General features: G+C 45.6%; 1 protein-coding gene across 1 annotated transcript in view; it reads left to right on the plus strand.

Moving 5' to 3' along the window:
• The window catches only part of LOC121282838 (sodium/hydrogen exchanger 10-like), a 395,537-nt gene that overhangs the window by 86,502 nt on the left and 287,293 nt on the right, over positions 1 to 21,742 (plus strand). The window contains exons 10-11 of the mRNA XM_041196650.1: positions 8,322 to 8,403; positions 19,912 to 20,093. Of these exons, the coding sequence (XP_041052584.1) occupies positions 8,322 to 8,403; positions 19,912 to 20,093 (264 nt within the window). The remainder of the gene's footprint in view (positions 1 to 8,321; positions 8,404 to 19,911; positions 20,094 to 21,742) is intronic.

The raw sequence follows: 21,742 nt of genomic DNA on the forward strand, positions 1-21,742 counted from the left end.
TAGGAGAAGGAGTTGCAGAGGGTGACCAAGATGACCAAGAGCCAATTAAGGAATACTGGGGAATGTAGGATTCATATAAAACCAGAGTAAGAGGATGATTGGGTGTGGTTTGAAAATTAATATGGAGTTGAACTATGGAGGGATTCGTAATCAAAGTTTGGGATTTTGAATTTAATGTATTGGAAGACAGGTAGGCAGCAAGCATCAGTTAGAACAGGATTGGTGTGAGTGAGACAAAAACAGAATTACCTGGAAAAACTCAGCAGGTCTGGCAGCATATGCGGAGAAGAAAAGAGTTGACATTTCGAGTCCTCATGACCCTTCAGCAGAACTGGGTGAATCCAAGGAGAGGGGTGAAATATAAGCTGGTTTAAGGTGGTGGGGAGAGGGGGGGTGGTTGGGTGCGGGGTAGAGAAGTGGAGGGGGGTGGTGTGGTTGTAGGGACAAGCAAGCAGTGATAGGAGCAGATAATCAAAAGATGTCACAGATAAAAGAACAAAAGAACACAGTGGTGTTGAAGTTGGTGATATTATCTAAACGAATGTGCTAATTAAGAATGAATGGTAGGGCACTCAAGGTATAGCTCTAGTGGGGGTGGGGGGCATAAAAGATTTAAAAATAATGGAAACAGGTGGGAAAAGAAAAATCTATATAAATTATTGGAAAAAGCAAAAGGAAGGGGGAAGAAACAGAAAGGGGGTGGGGATGGAGGAGGGAGTTCAAAATCTAAAGTTGTTGAATTCAATATTCAGTCCGGAAGGCTGTAAAGTGCCTAGTCGGAAGGTGAGGTGCTGTTCCTCCAGTTTGCATTGGGCTTCACTGGAACAATGCAGCAAGCCAAGAACAGACATGTGGGCAAGAGAGCAGGGTGAAGTGTTAAAATGGCAAGCGACAGGGAGGTTTGGGTCATTCTTGCGGACAGACCACAGGTGTTCTGCAAAGCGGTTACCCAGTTTACATTTGGTCTCTCCAATGTAGAGGAGACCGCATTGGGAGCAACGAATGCAGTAGACTAAGTTGGGGGAAATGCAAATGAAATGCTGCTTCACTTGAAAGGAGTGTTTGGGCCCTTGGACGGTGAGGAGAGAGGAAGTGAAGGGGCAGGTGTTGCATCTTTTGCGTGGGCATGGGGAGGTGCCATAGGTGGGGGTTGAGGAGTAGGGGGTGATGGAGGAGTGAACCAGGGTGTCCCGGAGGGAACGATCCCTACAGAATGCCGCCGGGGGGTGAAGGGAAGATGTGTTTGGTGGTGGCATCATGCTGGAGTTGGCGGAAATGGTAGAGGATGATCCTTTGAATGCGGAGGCTGGTGGGGTGATAAGTGAGGACAAGGGGGACCCTATCATGTTTCTGGGAGGGAGGAGAAGGCGTGAGGGCGGATGTGCGGGAGATGGGCCATGAGGACTCGAAACGTCAACTCTTTTCTTCTCCGCCGATGCTGCCAGACCTGCTGAGTTTTTCCAGGTAATTCTGTTTTTGTTTTGGATTTCCAGCATCCGCAGTTTTTTGTTTTTATCTATTGGTGTGAGCGAGGCTTAATATGGGACAGGATACAGACAGTCAAGTTTTCAACAATTGGAATTTGTCTCTAGTGGAGTGGATGTTGATGAGATAACACACCAAATGTAATATACTCAACTCAGATTGTGTAATTCCATTTTTGGCACAAGAAACAACTGAAATATAAGGATCGACTTTTGGAAAAAAAAGAACTTGAAAGCCTAGAATGAACTGGTTTTGAACACGATTGAAGAGTTAACTGAAAGATATTTATGATCTCAGTCAAGACCAGAAAAACCTTTTTTGTAAAAAAAATACAAAATCCCAAATATTTACTGAAAGAAGGAAGCCACAAGATTCCACAGTTTAAAACAAAAGAATTTTTACTATGCAGGAGTCAAACAAAGCAAACACTAAATACTTAGGTAATCACCTGTATTCTCAAATCCAGAATCAACATAAGTTAAACATAAATTAACAGGCAAATTGTAATCGATTATAATCTATAAATTACACATTAAATGGCAGATACAACTAAGACAGATCTTAGGAAGTCACACCATATATGCCATCAATCTCAGTTACAAAGTCCTTCAAATTTCTGCCTTCCTCACAAAGAATTTAAGCTCCTCTTATAGGATTTAGCCTGATCCCCAGCCAACAGCAGCACACGACCAACCTGAGATTCACAGGCATAGTCTTTATCAAAATAGGTACACGTCTGCAGAACCCTCTCAACTCTGTTTATGACGGTCTGGATGTGTAGATCCATTAGTATTATCTTCAAATAACAGAAAAGTTGAAGCAGCTATATCTTTGCTTATTCTCAGCTTTTGGATCTAGCCTTTGTTTTCTTTAGCCTGCCTGTACTGTACCACTGGACTCATCATTCTACTGAGCTCTGATGGCTGTGTCTCATTTGATATTGTTTCAACCAGAAATGTTGGTTTCCAATCTCAGTTTCAGTCTTAGTTTCCTTAGCAACTGGAAGGATCATTTTTCTTTCTACAGTTTCCTGTTTCAGTTGAGGTCTCAACAAACACAAGCTTTGCCCACAGATTCCATCACACTTAATACGTTTAAACATTATTAAGCATTACTAACCTACAATAAACTTGTGCTAAAACATTTACACAGTGGACCATCTGGTACAGCAGCAGACCCAATAATCTTAGCCAGCATCTGTTAACAGCACTATTTAGCATATTAACCATTATAATAGTGCTGTGGGCAACCAGGGCAGCTGTTTATCCAGTAATTGTCAACTATGATTAAGGAGAAGTAAATTTGATGACCAGACACTGGAAATGCTACCAGAAGGAGTAAGATAATGGAGTAATGCAGTATATGGGATGGATGTATAATCCTAGAACTATTTGCTTTAGCAGGCATGGGGGAAAATAATCAAAAAGTCAATACTGTCCACCAAACCCTGGAAGGATGTAAGGAGAAAGGCTTTATTTTCAAGTCAGTTATGCCTTGCATGTATCATTATAAAGGGTACAACAAATCTGAAAATGGGCCAGCGACCCAATGTTGTGTCCTAGTTATGGAAAATGCACATTTCTGTGAGGCTTGGATGTGGAAGCAGTAGCTCTCAACTGAAATATTCAAATATACAGGAGTAATGTTGCAATGTCTCCTGTATCCTTTTCTGGTCACTGTTGCCTGTACAGCACTACTTATCAGTCATGCCAAGATATAATTGGGGACCAAAGTTGCTAGGAGATAAGATAGAAGCAAGTGCTACTTAAAAGGCAAAGTAAGAAGATCAAGATGCATTTATGCTTCCTCCTGATACTGTTGCTCCTTCTTTGCCGTAAGCAGAATGTAGCAGAATTGTGCCTGTATTGGCTGAGTCTTGTCAGAATTTGGTGAGCTGGATCATCAGTAGAAATGCAACTGGAGGCCTGGTTGCCTATCTCAGGGCTTTCTGGATGAAATTGGGGTACAGCCAGAAGCAGTTCAGATTCAAAAATCCAATGTGTCTTTTTACAAACAAAGTAGACCCTTTACCTTTTGTCCTTCCTTGCTTCTTTGTCTGGAAACCTTAAAGTCCTGTGGTCTGAGGTGGATCATTTGATAAGTTCACCTCGAGCTTCTTGGGGCAGCACTATACCTTGGCACTCTAGGACTCCAGAATAAAAAAAAATGCTGTCTCTTGCATCAATACCTTGCTTATGTTGGCCCTGGGAAAAAAAATAGTAATAGTGAACACGCAGAACTGACATAGGTTAATAATCTAGTTGCACTTCGTTTAAATGTAATTCTGAGTGTTCTTTTGAGAAAGCCATATTAAGGTAACGGGCAGAGCATTGGTGGGTATATTTGGTTAAGGTAGTTTTATTTTTCATTTTCTGGATCGTAATCTGGCAGATTGGAATGCATGAAAATTGGACGTGAGGTAGGGGTGGGGTTTATGTAGAAAGGAAGGCAATCAGTTCCACTACATTACCACCTGGGTAAGAAAGAAGAACACTTACTCCATGGTGCTCATAGGACAACTGCATTGTTGTCGGTAGCATAGGAGCATTCAGATAGAAACTTAAAAGAGTTGGGTGAAAGTCCTGTCGATCAATAATTGGGTCACGAATCTCTTTGGCTGTATGTCATCTCCGACCATTTTTATCTTTCTGCTCCTCATGCTCCATCCCCTCTTCCTTTGCGAAGAGTTGAAGTTACCTCCTGATCTTCTTGTGTCATGGATACTTCCCTCCGAATGGCAAAGTTGTACAATATGTAGCAAATGCATTTGGAAAGCTTTTCATGACTGTGGAGCAGTATCATCCTAATCTGTCCAATCAATGGAGGCTGTGATTCTGCAAGCCAGTGAAATCTTGCACCAGAATTTATATGGAGATATGAGTTTCATTTTATTTGCACGACTATATAGGGTATGTATGTTATGCTACTTAACCAGATGCTCCGTAGAGAGCTAACTCAGTGAGAGAAATAGTGTGGTAGCAGCCTGCTTCCAACCGATAGAAACTTAATTGGATTTCTGCTGTCCTATATTTCTATGTTCTGATGTGATGCTGCAGCTGTTACTTGCACTTCAAGCCCCATGTTTCTGGTTATCCTGCTCAGTACCTGGCGCTTCCTGAATCCTTTGAGAGGACTGCCTCGGTTGAAAAACATGATATCACCAGAAAAGTTTGCTGTCTTATCTCTGTCTTCTCCTGTTATTCCCTGACTGCCAGATATTTTTCTGAACGAGCATAAATCTGCGTGGAATAAGCTTATGGTTATCACTGAGGGATCAGTGCTACCATAGATCTTCTGTTAAATAGAATCTCAAGCTTGTCCAACCTGGATGTCATTACAACAATCGCAGCATTCATGAGTGAAATGATGGTTGCAGTTTTGTGAAGGTGGCAGGGATCTCAGCTGCTGGCTGGAGAGCTGGCGAGAGGCCCACGTCATCTCTTTTTGGGAAGGCTCGCTGCATCTTGTGTTGAGCAGGCACTTAACAGGCCTATGGTGGATCTTCTCCTGGGATGAGGGACACCGTGGATGGAAGCCCCGCCTGTCGAGAGCTGCCAACCAAACAGCAGTGCCATCGGGGAAGTGATGGCTACTTCTGGTGCTACACCCACCCTAGGCTCAGATCAAGATGGGCAGGAAGGAGGTGAGGCTGCAGGACGTAGGCAGTGAGTGTATGGGGTTGCTCTAAGCAGCCTGCCCTGCCCAGTGCTGGGCCCCTTGATCAGGAACTGAGTATCCTTGAATGAGGTAGCCCCCCGCCCTGGAACCTGCAAGCGAACACTCATCACATGGCAAGCAACCCCCCCACCCCCCAATCCGGCAATGGGATGAGGCTCTTAAGTGGGCAGTTATTAATTGGAGTTGTAAAAATTGTGGGGTCCCCACGTACCACACTCATCCGATTAATTACCTCCCCACTGCCAAACTCACCATGGGGGAGGGTACAAGATTCTGTCTGTGTTTTGGGTAATTGTCCTGGGGGCTAGGCTACATATACCATATGTATGTACCATTTGCTCTTGAGTGGACTGCAGATTTCTGAATTCCTCACATATTGTCATGATCTTTGGCCATATCCCGGGTTGTGGGGGTGATTGATTAGAGACCAATAACCTTTTGATTAAAGTAGACAACGTCTGAGATTTAAGACACCTGCTAATAGAATAAAGCCAGAAGATTCCACAGGTTTTGAACAAACAAAAATAAACTTTACTATACAAGGTCAGAAACATAAAACAATTTACAATATTTATCTAATAGTCCAGCATTCAGGGTGTGTATGAGGTACATGTGAATTAACATGCAAACTGTGGTTGAGCAAGCCTCACTACACGATAAATGACAGATGCGACCAAAGATGGATTCTAGGAATTTCTCAACAACCCACCCAGACATTAGTCACACTGTGAGCAAACCAATTTCACTGAAACTTTGTCCTTCTCAAGAGGGTTTCCAATCTCCACCTTCGAAGATCTTGCCTTGGCATTCTGTCCAAAAGTCGTTCCAACTCTGATGGCTTCAACCATGGCCCACCTCGCAAGGCTTCAATCTTGCCTTCTGAGATTACATTCCCTTGGATATCCGAGTACGCTCAAACATCAACCTACAAGCACAATTTCAGCTCTTTGGCCACATTAAGCAGCACACCACTGCTCCAAAGGTGTACCTTTGCCCTGACGGCCTGCAGCGCGGAGTCACCAACCTTTGGCTGCCTTTGTGGATCTTCCAGGCTTCTCTCGAGCCACCCTTCTCGTGCTTTTTAACTTAACTGGGACTTCTTCCTGTCCCCATCTCTGGGACACCTCTAATTAAAACCAACTTGACTAAAAACTGATTCACCAAGAAGTGCTGTTCACTGACCCTTGAACTGATCTGGTGACCTATCACAACACTCCAAAAGTGTCCCGCCCTTGTTACTAGGCAGGAACAAATGTAACAAGCAGTGGAACATCCTGTACCTTAAATGTTACAATCTTCACAGACTGCAAGCTTATATAGCACACAGAGAGACAGAATGAATGGATTTCATAACAGGTAGTTGTCCTGGGCATAAGACTGCATATGCTTTAAGGATATACCATTTGCTATGTAGTAGACTGCAGATTTCTGAATCCCTCGCACATTGCTGCAATAATATTGCAGTTACAGTTTTGCAGTGTTGGGACGTGCCATTCATGAGACTCTTTGATCATTTATGAGCTTCCCCAGTTAGCAGCACATTATCTAAACACTCCACTAATAAACTCCCTTTGTTCATGTAGGAAAAGGTACCCTACAACACCAGAACTCATTCTGCCTGCTGAGGAGGTTGAACCTACCTATATACCTGCTTCCACTTCAAAGAAAGTGTATTGACCATCATGGTCAGGGGCAGAGTTATGGCTGTGGAATGGGCAATACTGCTGTGCATCTTCATGCCTCATCCTCTTTTCCCTCCTTCTATCTCATCCTACACATTACATAATCTGAAGATGCTTTCACAAGCCACTTCTTTTACACTGAAAGCTAAGTCTTTTCCACCTTTTTTACTTCAGGTGCTGAAGATATGAACAACCCTTTGCTAGCTTTCTGATCTGATGATGCAACGTGATTTTATCTCTCTCAAGCTCAGTTTGGCACCAGAGATACTTTAGATGTTAGGCTAAAGGACAGCTCTTCATGTGCTGAGTCACTGAGCATCATTTTGCAGGTAGTAGAGCAAGGGACTGGGATGCCACAGGTGAAAGCTTGTTGGTGGATGAGATTGCATACTAGCTCTGCTACTGAGGACTTAGATGCTGACTTCCAGAGTTCCCTTTACCGAAAAGGCTGATGGGAAGATGCTGGGAGCTGATAGACGCACTGGACATCATGTCAGCAAACTTGAGCATGCTGTCACAAACCATGGAGGAATCCAGCTCTAACTTGTGTCAAAGCTTCACACAAAGCATGGAGACCATTCTATCCAATGTTGACTAAGCAGGCAGCCACTGTCATGAAGCCTTTTCTGATAGCATTCACAGCTGCTTTAGAAGCTTAGACACATGTCATCTTGGCTTTTGGGGGGCGGAGATGTGCAGTGTTGGCGGATACTTCTTGAGCATCACATCATTCCTACACTCCATTCTCATGTAAAACATGAGGGACAGGGCCAGAAGAGTGACCTTGTCTCAAAGGGACAGGTATGTATTGTCTGGGACAACAGCATGCCTGCACCTCACCAGCCACTTTGCTAGAGCCTTTGATGACCAGTAACATGACCTGCAGGCCATGCTGCTGCAACCCACACTAGATGCTAGAGTCTGTCCTCAAGCCAGTAAAGTTTGAGGTTGGCCATCACCGGCATTTGAAGTGACTTCTATGGAAGCACAGCAGCCTCCCACTTCCTAAAATGTCACCACAGGGAAACAGCTCCAGAAAGGTGAAATGAAAACATTTCACATGTGTGTTTCCTCAGTACTTCTGTTAACTGTTGGATAGATATGAAATTGAGTTGTTTGTTAAATGTGGTTATTGTTCTGGATTTGGCGTTGTATTTATATTTGATGGAATGACGCATAAGGCTGAGATGAAGGAAGACAATTGGACTGTAGCAGTAAGGATGGTGATAAAGAATATGGAACTGTTGGTGTATTGGGGATGGATGAGCTGGTTTAAGTGAAGTGCTCTCTGGTGAACAGCTCTCTGAAAGTTAGGGACACTGGGGGTTAATCCTTCTTCAACTCTACCTCCTCTATGCTCTTTCTCTTGCTTTGCAGCAATTTTTGCTGCCAAGTTTTGCGCTGGTCCCTCATGATGACAAAGTTATATATTGAATTTAACAATACTGCATTTTATTAATATCATTTCTATTTCAGATACTGCTGCATGTATCGGGGACAGTAGTACTGTCACTACTAATCAATGGTACCACTATGGGATGGATCGTCAATACCTTGGGTAAACATCTGTCGGCATTGATGCTGTATATTAAATTATGACTTGTTCATCTCGGTAGCATGGATAGCAAGATAATTGCTTGCACCATTCTCTGTCCTGCTTTTAATGCTCACACAACTTAAATAATTTTAATTAGTTTTAATGCACTATTTTTATAGCTGGCTATTTATTTGATTTGTTTTCTTTTAAATAGTTTTGCACTATGTTGATAATACTTTTAGAGGAAGCTAAATGGAAGAATTGCTGAGTTTGGCACTCTAAACTGAAGCAGTAAAATTGTCCCTCATGTATTCATTCAGCCTGCGTGTACAAATATTTCTGTCATTCTGCAGAAGAATATATTCAGGAAATATTTCCCTTTAACAATTCCAAGTGTTTCAGCCTTGGCGTAGTGTCCGCTTTCTGGTCTCTGAATCTAAAGGCTGTGAGTCCAAGTCCCACTCCAGGAACATGAGCACATTATTTAAGCTGAAATGTTATTGCACTGTCAATTGGAGCAAATGTTGAGAGATTATGTGAGTGAGTAAAACCATGGCAATTGGAGTTCAGTGTTGGGAAGTACGGGCAGAATCTTTCCCTTGTTGGGCGGGCTCAGTGGGGGTGGGCAGGGGCGGTCGGGAACTTGACCGCTGCCTGTGATCAAGTCTGGAAGGCATTTTCACGCTGGCGGGCCAATTAAGGCTTGTCCAGCATGAAACGCAAGCGGCAGCACTCAGCGCTGCCTGTGCGGGCAGTGGGAGGAGGGCCAGCGTGAACTTTGCGCATGCACACGAGTGCGTGCATAAGAATTTCCCAGAGGCACAGACCTGCCTCAGGGAAAAGAGTTATAAAAAGAAATAAAGAAATTAAAAATGTAATAAAATGTGTGTCCTAATGTGACTCTGTCACATGTTATTAAGTTTTAAATTTTAAAAAATTTTATTTTTGCTTTAGGAAACCTCATCACGCCCGTGGATGAGGTTTCTTAAAAAGTGTAAAGGCTGCTTGGGCTTTTCACCTGTCTGCCAACCGTAAAATTGGATGGGCAGCGAAAAATTTAACTTAATTGATTCTTTAATGGCCTTAACAGGCCTTTTAACTGTTGGCAGGCGCGCTGCTGACCAAAATGAATGTGCACTGACGTCGGAATGCTCGCCCAATGTCAATGCGCCTCATTTCACGCTCAAGCAAGTCGGGCATGCGCCTGCCCACCAAGCTAAAGATTTTGCCCATAGTACCTAATAAAGATAGATTAGAGTATGTTTTAAATGGAGCTGTGGAGGAAAAGAGAGATTTAGAGATCTATCTGCAGAATCACAAACAACTAGTAGATAGGTACAAAAAGAATAAAGATGCATAAAGAGATAATGTATATTAAACAGAATGGCAAACACCACCTTACTGTCTATTGATCAGCAACATCAGAAAGTTGATGAATTTAACAAACTCTCCAAGGATTCAAACGATCCCTGATTGCCATGACGTCTGCGTAAGGCCATGAATGATGGTGTCTGCTATGATCATGGATAATCATATGCTAGTGGCAACAAGGGACTGCACAATGTAATAACGTTCTTATTGTCATCAGGTTGATTATAAAGTATATCCTTAGGCTCTTTAAATAATGGATGGAATTGTCCCAGATTTGCACTAAGTGCGGCCACAATGGCACCTTCTCATGCCATATCGTCCCAAACCCGCCGCATTAATTATGCATTCCCAGTAACATACGCCATCACCTCGACCCTTCATCACACTAGGTGTCACATTTAAGGTGCAGCCGCACGCGCACCTCTCAGTGCTTCCAGCCCAGGACTACTGCACGGGAGACATGGCCCTGAATGGCAAGAGGACTGCAGCCCCCATGTTCATTGACGCATCCCTCGAGCGTCTTTGGACACAATGGAGGTCCGCCATGATGTGCCCTGCCCCCGCTCTGGCCGCAGGATGGACAGCAACATCACTAATCTGGCTTGGGAGGCAGTGGCAGTGGTGGTCAGTGCCAACACTCTGCAAAATAGGACAGCCTCCCAGTGCCACAAGAGGATGAAGGATCTCCTTCGTTTGCCAGGGTAGGTCACTTTTCTCATCACTCTCAACTCATGCACTCACAAACCCATTACACATCCACAGGGCCCTCACTCACTGACAGTTCAAGGGACATCACCATTCACTTTCTCACACATACCTTCATTGTCCTCATCCTGTCCATGGGACCACACATGCCAGGCATACTTATCATCTGATAAAGGTAAAACACTGTGGATGCTGGAAATTTGAAACAAAAACAAAAAATGTTGGAAAAACTCAGCAGGTCTGGCAGCATCTGTGGAGAGAAAGACAGAATTAGCGTGTAGGTGAAGCTGGATAGAAGGCCAACGATAGGCGGAGGCAAAGGAGAGATCGCCAAAGATGTCATAAACAAAAGGTCAAAGGGGTGTTGATGGTGGTGGTATTGGCGAAAGGAGGTGCTAATGGTGACTTTAAGGATAGAAAGCAGAATGTGATAATAGCTGGACAAGGGTAAGCACTCTGGAAAGAACAACATGAGCAGGTGACAGATGGCCCTAGTGGGAGTGGACTGAGGGGAGGGGATGGGAAAAAAGATCAAAAATAGGCTAAAAGGTGGGGATAAAACAATTAATACAAATGAAAATAAATTTAAATAATAATAATGGGGAAAAAATTAAAATAAAAAAAATTAATATTGAAAAAGGGGATAAAAAAGGGGTGAGGACGGAGGAGAGAGTTCATAGCCTGAAGTTGTTGAACTCAATGTTAAGTCCGGAAGGCCGTAAAGTGCCTAATCGGAAGATGAGGTGCTGTTCCTCCAGTTTGCGTTGATCTTCACTGGAGCATTGCAGCAGGCCAAGGACAGACGTGTAGGCTTGAGAGCAGGATGGTGTGTTGAACTGTCAAGCGACAGGAAGATCTGGATCATGCTTGCGAACAGACTGAAGGTGTTCTGCAAAGTGGTCACCTAGTCTGCGTTTGGTGTCTCCATTGTAGAGGAGACTGCATTGGGAGTAGCGAATGCAGTAGACTAAATTGAGTGAAGTGCAAATGAAGTGCTGCTTCACTTGAAAGGAATGTTTGGGCCCTTGGACGGTAAGGAGGGGGGAGGTAAAGAGGCAGCTGTTGCACCTTCTGCGATTGCATGGGCAGGTGCCATGGGAGGGGGTTGAGGCGTTGGGGGTGATGGAGGAGTGAACCAGGGTGTCCCAGAGGGAACGGTCTCTACGGAATGCTGACAAGGGGGGGGTGAAGGGAAGATGTGTTGGTGGTGGCATCATGCTGGAGTTGGCGGAAATGGCGGCGGATGATCCTTTGAATGTGGAGGCTAGTAGGGTGAAAAATGAGGACAAGGGGGACCCTATCATGGTCCTGGGAGGGAGAGGAAGGTGTGAGGGCAGAGGCGCGGGAGATGGGTCGGACATGGTTGAGGGTTCTGTCAATCGCCGTGGGTGGGAAACCTCGGTTAAGGAAGATATGTCAGAAGCACTGTTTTAAAAAGTGGCATCATAGTGACGGAGGCGAAAGAACTGAGAGAATGGGATGGAGTCTTTACAGAAAGCAGGGTGTGAGGAGCTGTAGTCGAGGTAGCTGTGGGAGTCGGTGGGCTTGAAATGAATATTGGTGGACAGTCTATCGCCAGAAATTGAGACAGAGAGGTCAAGGAAGGGAAGGGATGTGTTGGTGATGGACCATGTGAAAGTGATGGAGGGGTGGAAATTCAAAGCAAACTGGATAAATTTTTCCAGATTCCTACGAGAGCATGAAGCAGCACCAAAACAGTCATTGATGTACTAAAAAGGTGGGAGGGGCCCTGAGTAGGACTGGAACAAGGAATTTTCCACATACCCCATAAAGAGACGGGCATAACTGGGCCCAAGTGGGTACCCATAGCCACAACTTTTATTTGGAGGAAGTGAGACAAGTTTAAGGCGAATTTAAAAACAAAAAACAAAAAACTGCGGATGCTGGAAATCCAAAACAAAAACAGAATTACCTGGAAAAACTCAGCAGGTCTGGCAGCATCGGCGGAGAAGAAAAGAGTTGACGTTTCGAGTCCTCATGACCCTTCGACAGAACTGAAGAATTAAGGAGAATTTGTTCAGCGAGAGAACAAATTCAGCCAGACGGAAGAGAGTGGTGGTGGATGGGGATTGTTCGGGTCTCTGTTCAAGGAAGAAGTTGAGAGCCCTCAGACCATCCTGGTGGGGGATGGAGGTGTAGCGGGATTGGCCATCCATGGTGAAGAGGAGGCGGTTAGGGCCAGGGAACTGGAAATTGTTAATATGATGTAGGGCATTAGAGGAATTGCGGATGTAGGTGGGAAGAGACTAGACAAGGGGAGAGAGCGGAGTCAAAATAGGAAGAAATGAGTTCGGTAGGGCAGGAACAGGCTGACACGATCGGTCTACAGGGATAGTCCTGTTTGTGGATTTTGGGGAGGAAGTAGAAGTGGGCTGTCTGAGGCTGAGATACTATTAGGTTGGAAGCTGTGGAGGGAAGACCTCGAGAGGAGATGAGGTCAGTGACAGTCCTGGAAACAATAGCTTGATGTTCGGTGGTGGGGTCATGGTCCAGGGGGAGGCAGGAGGAAGTGCCTGAGTGTTGGCGCTCAGCCTCTGCATGATAGAGGTCAGTATGCTGGACAACAGCAGCACAGCCCTTGTCGGCAGGTTTGAAAACAAAGTCAGGGTTGGAACGGAGAGAACGGAGTGCGGCAAGTTCAGAAGGAGACAGGTTAGAATAGGCGAGAGGAGCAGAGAAATTGAGATGGTCGATGTCATGCTGACAGTTCTCAATGAAAAGATCAAGGGAAGGTAAGAGGCCTGAGGGAGGAGCCCAGGTGGAGGGAGGCAGATGAAAGGATCCATTGAATCGGGGGGCAGGACTCCTGCCCAAAGAAGTGAGCACGGAGCTGAAGGCAGCAGAAGACTGCAGCATTGCGCCGAGCCTGGAATTCATTGAGGTGAGGGCGTAAGGGTATGAAACTGAGTCCTTTGCTGAGTACTGAACGTTCAGCATCAGAGAGGGGAAGGTCAGGGGGTATGGTGAATACATGGCCGAGGCTGGGATTAAAAGATGGGATGGGGTCAGAGGGACGGGAAGGGGTGGAGGTCCTGGATGGACATTGGTATCAATGAGTTGTTGGAGCTTGTGTTCCTTAGCACCTGAAAGAAAGAATTAAAGTTTCTTGTTAAGGTGTCTGATGAGACGAAGAATAAAATGAAACTGGGGCAAGGACAGCTTTGAGATAGGATGAGTCGGTGCTGCTAGAGGCAGAGGTCGAGTGTGTTCATATAGCGGCGCATGGCACTGAGTGTGGATCTCGGGATGGGGACAGAATAGCAGTCCGTGAAGTGTTAAATGTCCCAGAGATACCTTTAATCCTGGGTGGATTCGAAATATGAGGGATGGAACTTCAGTTGGAATCCATGTGGGGTAAGTTGGAGACGGAGACAGTCACTGAGGAAGGAAATATGGCTGTGAAATGAAGTTTTGTAAAGAGCTTGTCAAACACCAGGAGGGAAATGGAAAGCAATGAAGGTACCTCCACCTATCAATGGCCTTCTATCCAGCTTCACCTGCTCCACCCCACTTATACAGTATAAATTTCACCACATTTTTACTTCTCTCAGCTCTGAAGAAGAGTCATACGGACTCAAAACTTAACTCTGTCTTTCTCTCCACAGGTGCTGTCAGACCTGCTGAGTTTTTCCTGCACTTTTTGTTTTTGATACTTATCATCTGGCCTGGCAGGTGCCTTGCTTACATTCTCTCCATCTCTATTCATGCAGGACAAGCTGGCACACAACAAGAGGGGGAGGCCGCAGACCGGTGGAGGAATGCCTGAAATCAAGGTCCTCTCAAACTTTGAAAACAGAGCTATTCAGCTGGCCGGCAAGAATCTGGATCGTTCCTGTGCTGACAGTGAGGTCTGCGGTATTCTACCAAGTGAGGATCCAGCAATGCAACATCCATCAGACAACCATGCTGTGAATGATGTGTCCTGTTTCACAGGCCACTGCCGTGCAGTAACTATTTCTCCTTGCTTTCGCAGGCACATCTCGGAAACCGCCAAACAGAGTTCACAACCCAAGGTCTCCAATCAAGAACAGAGGGAAGTTCAGCTGAAACCCTCCCTGAAGACACATCACGCGCTCACCCACACCCTCCACTAGTGCAGAGGCACAAGCCTTGGTGGGACCTAGCTTTAGAGTCGCTTTGGGATCACAATCTGGTGAGCATATCGTACTGTCTGATCTACAGCTGGTGTGGCAGGGACTTTCCAAGTGTCCAGTAGTCCAGTAGGAGGACTGCTGGAGGCCAGAAATTTGCCGAGTCCGAGTTATACCTCAGTTGCTGGAGCTGCAAAGGCAAGCTCAGGAACATCAGGAGGGGATGTCTGCTGCACTCCTCAGATTGCAAGACACGGGGGAGGAGTCCATCTTTAGGCTGAGGTGATAGCGCCGACATGCTAACACACTGAGGTCAACATTGGTAGGATGGCAGCCACCATGGAGACCTTGGTCCCAGACGTCCCTCCTGCACTGCTGCGCATGCTGAACTCCATCACAGATGCCATAGTTGGCCTCTAACAGTGTTTTTAAAAACTATTCATTCATGGGATGTGGGCGTCACTGGCTAGGCTAGCATTTATTGCCCTTGTTCAGAGGGCATTTAAGAGTCAGCCACATTGCTGTGGGTCTGGAGTCACATGTAGGCCAGACTAGGTAAGGACAGCAGATTTTCCTTCCCTAAAGGACATTGGTGAACCAGATTTTTTTTATATGACAATCGACAATGGCTTCATCATCAGACTTTTAATTCAGATTTTTATTGATTCCAATTTCACCATCTGCCATGGCAGGATTTGAACCCGGATCCCCAGAGCATTGCCCTGGGTGTGCACACGAGAGGGGTGTAGGGCAGCCCGATCTCAGTCCAGCTACCCCTTCTCAAAAAGTCAGCCAGGGGCCCTTCGGCACCCATCGGGAGGTGGATCAGCAGGCATAGCACCCCCAGAGCCATCCATCCAGGTGACGCCAGGAATATCCAGCCCATTCAAATCCCCTCTTCCTGTGACCTCAGCAGCTCCAGCTCCACAGGCCAAGGAGGTTGCCACTGCCACACAGTAGGACCACGAAAGCAGGCTGCAGCCCTTCAGGTCTAACCCCTCCAGAGGACGCCTGGCAAGATAATCCCAGACAGTGTGTAGCAATCAGCAGGCTGCTTCTACCTCCTCTGTGGATGTCCGGGGAGCACCAAGATGTAGTGGCAGAGTCAGGAAAGTCAAGAAGGTATAGGTACACAGCCTGTGCATGGGTGTTAATCACTTGTACATAATGTTCACTATTGTAAATAAGCTCCCAAGAATGTCTCCCTGCCTATGGCTCCTTGTTCTGATGAGCAGTGTTCATGTCACTCAGATGTGAAACCTTTCTGCACAAGATAAAGGCAGGTGTCTCAGTTAGGGCCTCTTCTCTGTGCTTTGTGTAGCATTCAGACCTAAGTGATGGTCCAGCCTCACACTCCCTGGACATGTTAGTGATGCCTGCACCTTAACGTTACTTGTCATTGCTGCCAGAATATCATGGGCAGGCGTCACAGAGTTCCGTCATTCTATCGGTGTGCTTTTTAAAGTGGGGCTGGCCCCCGTCTCTTCAGTATCTGTGACCAGTGACGCCATGCTACTTAAGGGGTCAGGTGCTGAAGGTGGACAAAGGATCAGATGCTTTTAAAGTTTCATGACTGTGACTCTAAGTTATGACCCTGATCTCAGAGCGCAAGTGTGCTGCCCTCAGCCTGACAGGAGTCAGACATTTAGAGATAAAAACAAAAAACTGCAGATGCTGGAAATCCAAAACAAAAACAGAATTACCTGGAAAAACTCAGCAGGTCTGGTAGCATCGGCGGAGAAGAAAAGAGTTGACGTTTCGAGTCCTCATGACCCTTCAACAGAACTGGGTGAATCCAAGGAAGGGGTGAAATATGGGTTCTGTGAAGATCTAAGGAGTGTCCTCACTGCATGTCGTCATCATCCTTCTGGAATCGAGTGACTATTAGGGCCTCCACTGCATCTTCAAGATAGGAGCATTATCACAGAGCGTATGTGCGCTACCATAAGCCTGGGGCCAAACGTTCATAGATGCAATGTGATGACCTACGGTATTTGTTCACTGCATTTCATCATCATCCTCCATAAACCTAGCAGCTATGAGGGCCTCCCAAGAGCAGCTGTCTCGTCTAGCCAGTGCGAGGGCCTCATCACTGTCATCATCGCCTTCGAGGACCTCCTCACCCTCATCCCCGTCAACATCCGCATCAAAGGAGACCTCCAGCTCCTGCATCTGCTCCTCAGCCAGCTACTCCGCACCCCCCCCCCCACCATTGCAGCACCAGGTTGTAAAGCGCACAGCAGACGACGATGATGCAAGACACCCTCTGGATTATATTTCAGGCTCCACCAGGCACCGGAACATCATTTTCAGTATCCCGATGGTTTTCTCCACTGAGTTGTGAGTTGCCGCATGAACCTCGTTATAGTTTCATTCTGCTTCAGTCTGAGGCCCACGCGTGGGTGTCATCAGCCACGTGCTCTATGGGTAGTCCTTATCCCCTAGGAGCCAAACCTGCAGCATCTGTGGAACCTGGAAGACCTCACGGATCTGTGAACGACTAATAATGTAGATGTCTTGGACACTCCTTGGAAACCGTGCGCAGAGCTGCAGAATACATTTGTGGTGCTTGCACACATCAGCTGCACATTCAGTGAATGGAAGCCCTTGCAGCTGACATAGTTGACCCCTTGCTGTGACAGAGATCTGAGCGCCACGCGAGTGCAGTTGATTGCACCCTGCACCTGTGGGAAACCCAAGATCTGGGCAAACCCAATCGCCCTTGCTTCCTGGCTCCCTTAGTCCCGGCCAAAATGCACAAAGTTGTGTGCCCTCACACAGATGACATCTGTGACCTCATGGATGCATATTTGGGTGGAGGCTTGTGATATCCCACCTGTGGAGGTCACCTGTGGAGCCCTGAAAGGAGCTGCCAGCAAAAAAAATGAGCACTGCAGTCACTTACACCGCTACTGACAGTGGATGCCCTCCATGTCCCTGAGGCGCCAAATCCTGCAGTAGCTGGCAGATGTGACTGACCAGTTCCCTAGACATGTGCAGTCTTCGGTGACACTGGTTCTTGGTCATCTGCAGGAATGAAAGGCAGCATCTATAGAACCTGGGTCTGGCTAGGCGCCGACCAACAATGGCTCGCTATGGCTCTTCAGCAGTGTGTGCGGGAGCCCAGGCCGTCCCTTCGTCCAGAGGGTGCTGCTCCTCCCTCTGTGCAGCCAGGCACCTCCGTTGCTCTCTTTCTCCGTAGCCTCTGCTTTCTGTACGCCATGAGGCATACAGCTAGTTTACCGGGCTCCATGCTCCTGATGTTGTACTCCTGCTGGGTGAAAGAGAGGCCACATGGTGAGTTTGGGTATACTAAGAACCCCTTTTGGTTAAGTCTGAAGACTCCTTAACTCATCCCAGAGAGTGCTGGCCACCACTTGGATGGCCAGAGTTTAGTGTGCTGCATGGCTGCCCAAAACCGCAACCGCCTCCATTGCACTCCACTTGACCAATTGGTGGCAGCCTTGCTGATTGGACTGCATGCTGTGCTCTCAGCTTAGACACAGGCATTTTCCTAACCCACACTGCTAAGCTGCACTGTTAGCTTTAACCATGGGGGAGATTGGTCCAAACTGGGTTGATGACATTGCAACGGGCTGTGAATGCCTTCACCAGTGACTGCTCCATAGCCAGCTTTAGCAATGTGCCCAGTCGTCCAACTATTCTGCAGCCCACTAAAATGCTCATTTCTTTGCAGTCTGTGTCCAAGGAGTCAAAAGCTCTGGAACATTTGGTGGCACTTTCATGCCTCTGTGTTGCTTGAGTGGGCGGATAAGCTAGAGGTCCAACTCCACACATGTCAATGTGGCTGTGACTGCGTCTAAACTGCCTCAGCTGCAGAGGAATGGTCATTTTATACAAGGTTTCCCTAATGCTTAGCCACTTTCCTCCCGACCACCCTGCAAGTGCTTGTGCACTACCTTCAACTGCAGGGCAGCCTTTTCCCCCACCCCCACCCCCAAGTTGCATCAACTGCAGGCCAGTCCTTGCTGCCACGTCTCCAACGCACCTCAACCTTGAAGTCCAACAAGCGACCCAGGCAAGCGCTACGCAACATTTCTGTGTACTCACCTCTGAGTTCCCCTTGTAGTGCAGCCCACCAAGTGCATGCCTTATCTATGCTGTTATGAAACGCGTCAGCATGCAATGACGCTGAGGTGGGCTGACGATCCAGCGATGGGGCATGGTTCCAGCGGGCTGGCTTATAATGATATACAGATGTGTTACAATGAGGTTCTTGATGTCCGATGGTGGGAAATGTGGCCTGCCATTGATGGGCTGAGCGGACGGTTGCAAATGGTTTCACCACTTTGTGAAACTGATTTTTGGCCTTCTTGCCATATTGTCCGCTGATGCCACCGAGCACGCGTGACGCCAGCGGGCAAGGACAATTCCGTCCAATGTTTCAGATGTTGTGACAGATCAGACGTGCATTGTAGTACAGTCCTCCTGGGGTCTTAGGATTTACTGTTGTATGCTGTATTAGTAATCACAGCCAGCTCCCAGAATGATTTGCTTGCTCAGTTTTCTATTGTTTACTTCTTCCCCAACTGAATCAAACAACTTACTATTTGCTCATGGTGATTAGCTACACAGGTATTTAGTTGTTAACAACAGGGAATGACTAAGGTACTGAATGAGTACTTTGTCACAGTATTCACAAAAGAAAAAGATGAATTTAATGTCAGCTTAGAGGAGGGCAGAATAGAGATACTGGATAGGACAAAGATTGATTTTTAAAAATGAGGTGTTAAATACTTGGCATCGCACAAAGCTAACAATCAGCCTGGTCCAGATGGGATGCATCCTAGCTTCTTAAGGGAAGCTAGGATGGAAAAAGCAGAAGTTTTGACCACAATCTTTCAATCCTCGTTGAATATGGGAGTGGTACCAGAGGATTACAAATGTTACATCCCTTCTCAAGAAAGTGGAGAGAGATAGATCTGGTGACTACAGGCCAATCAATCTAATGTCAGTAGTGGGAAAATTGTCGGGGGCATAATAAACTCACTTGAAAAAGCATGGATTAATAGGTATGGATTTGTTGAAAATGAATCATGCCTGACTAATCTGATTGAGTTCTTTGTTGAAATAACAGAGACGGTTGATGGAGACAGTGCAGTGGATATTGAAGCCTTTCGCAAGGCTTTTGATAAAGTACCTTATAACATATTTGGAAAACAGAAGCATGGGGCATTAAAGGGATAGGAAATCTGTGGTGTGGGACTAAGTTGAATAATTCTTTCAAAGAGCCAGCACAGGTATGGTGAGCTGAATGGCCTTTTGTGCTGTTAGATTCTATAATTCTCATGATATTTATGGTATTTTGTTTCTTTTCAAGGTCTGAGTGATATTCCAGCCCCTAAAAGGATGGCTATGTATAGTGCACTTCAACGTATCAGAGAGAGTGAGGCCAATACCTTTTCATTACTGAAAATGGATCGATTCCTTGCAGATGCAAATTGGGTAATGGCAGAAAAATTAGTAAAAATTGAAGACCCATACAAGAGTCAGCAAAGAAGTGTGAGCTGTACCTTAATTAAATATCTTTAGTAAATTGAAAAACCTTCAGATTATTGTACAGCTGTTGTCATGAATAATTACGCATTTTCATTGAAATCTTGTATGCATTACATAAAGATAGGTAGGAAAATAAGTTGTGAAGAGGATGTGAGGAGGCTACAAGGTGATATAGATAGGTTAAGTCAGTGGGCAAACACCTGGCAAATGGAGAATAATGTGGGCAAATGTGAAGTCCATTTTGGCAGGAAGAATTAAAAAGAAGCGTACTATCTAAATGGTGAGAGATTGCAGAGCTCTGAGATTGAGCGGGATCTGGGTGTCCTAGTGCATGAATCTCGAAAGATTAGCATGTAGGTACAGCAAGTAATTAGGAATTAGAATGTTATTGTTTATTGCAAGGGGAATTGAATATAAAAGTAGGGAGGTTATGCTTCAGTTGTACAGGACACTGGTGAGACCTCATCTGGAGTACTGTATACAGTATTGGTTTCCTTACTTAAGGAAAGATGTAAATGCGTTAGAAGCAGTACTAGACTAATACCAGGAATGGGCAGGTTGTCTTGTGAGGAAAGGCTGGACAGGTTAGGCTTGTATCCACTGGAATTCAGAAGAGTAAGAGGTGACTTGATCGAAACCTTTAAGATCCTGAGGGGTCTTGACAGAGTGGATGTGGAGAGGATGTTTCCTCTTGTGGTAGAATCTAGAACTAGGGGTCATGGCTTAAAAATAAGGGGTTGCTGATTTCAGACAGAGATGAGGAGAATTTTCTTCTCTGAGGTTGTGAGTCTTTGGAACTCTCTTCCTCAAAAGGAAGAGAGCTCCAAAGCATTCCACTGAAGCATGGACTTTGACTGTAATGAGGAGATGAAGAGAATTTTCTTCTCTGAAGGTTGAGAGTCGTTGAAACTCTCTTCCTCAAAAGGATGAGAGCTCCAAAGCATTCCACTAAAGCATGGTCTTAGACTGCTTTTAAGGCAGAGCTAGATAGATTCTTGATTAGCAAGGGGGTGAAAGTAGGAGGTCACAATTAGATAAGCCATGATCTTATTGAATGGTAGAATCAGTTTAAAGGGCTGAATGGCCTACTCCTGCCCTTAGTTTGTTCCTTTTTTTTTATTCATTCATGGGATGTTAAGAGTCAACCACATTGCTGTGGGTCTGGAAGCATATATAGGCCAGACCAGTTAAGGGCAGCAGATTTCCTTCCCTAAAGGGCATTAGTGAACCAGATGGGTTTTTATAACTATGGTTTCATTAGACTTTTAATTCCAGATTTTTATTGAATTCAAATGCCACCATCTGCTGTGGCAGGATTTACCCTAGGTCTCTGGTTTACTAGTCCAGCAACAATTCCACTACACTATTGCCTCCCCTATGTACCAAATCTAAACTGCAGTTTTTCTCCATGTTGACACCAATTATAGTTGATTTACTGTTCCAAGTACCCTTTGCACATGTGTATATTGTTTTACTTTTGGTATTTTAACCAAAATACTTTATTTTACTCAACTTATCCTCACTGGATATCCTGAACTTGAATTTCTGCTTTAGTGGAATTGGGATGCAACTTCAGCCTAATGAGATTTTGCCCAGCACATAGTTGTATCCTTCACACGTTTCAATTTTTGACACTAGAGCATGAGATAGGA

The sequence above is a fragment of the Carcharodon carcharias genome, chromosome 10 (genome assembly GCF_017639515.1).
Source record: "Carcharodon carcharias isolate sCarCar2 chromosome 10, sCarCar2.pri, whole genome shotgun sequence".
Taxonomy (NCBI): domain Eukaryota; kingdom Metazoa; phylum Chordata; class Chondrichthyes; order Lamniformes; family Lamnidae; genus Carcharodon; species Carcharodon carcharias.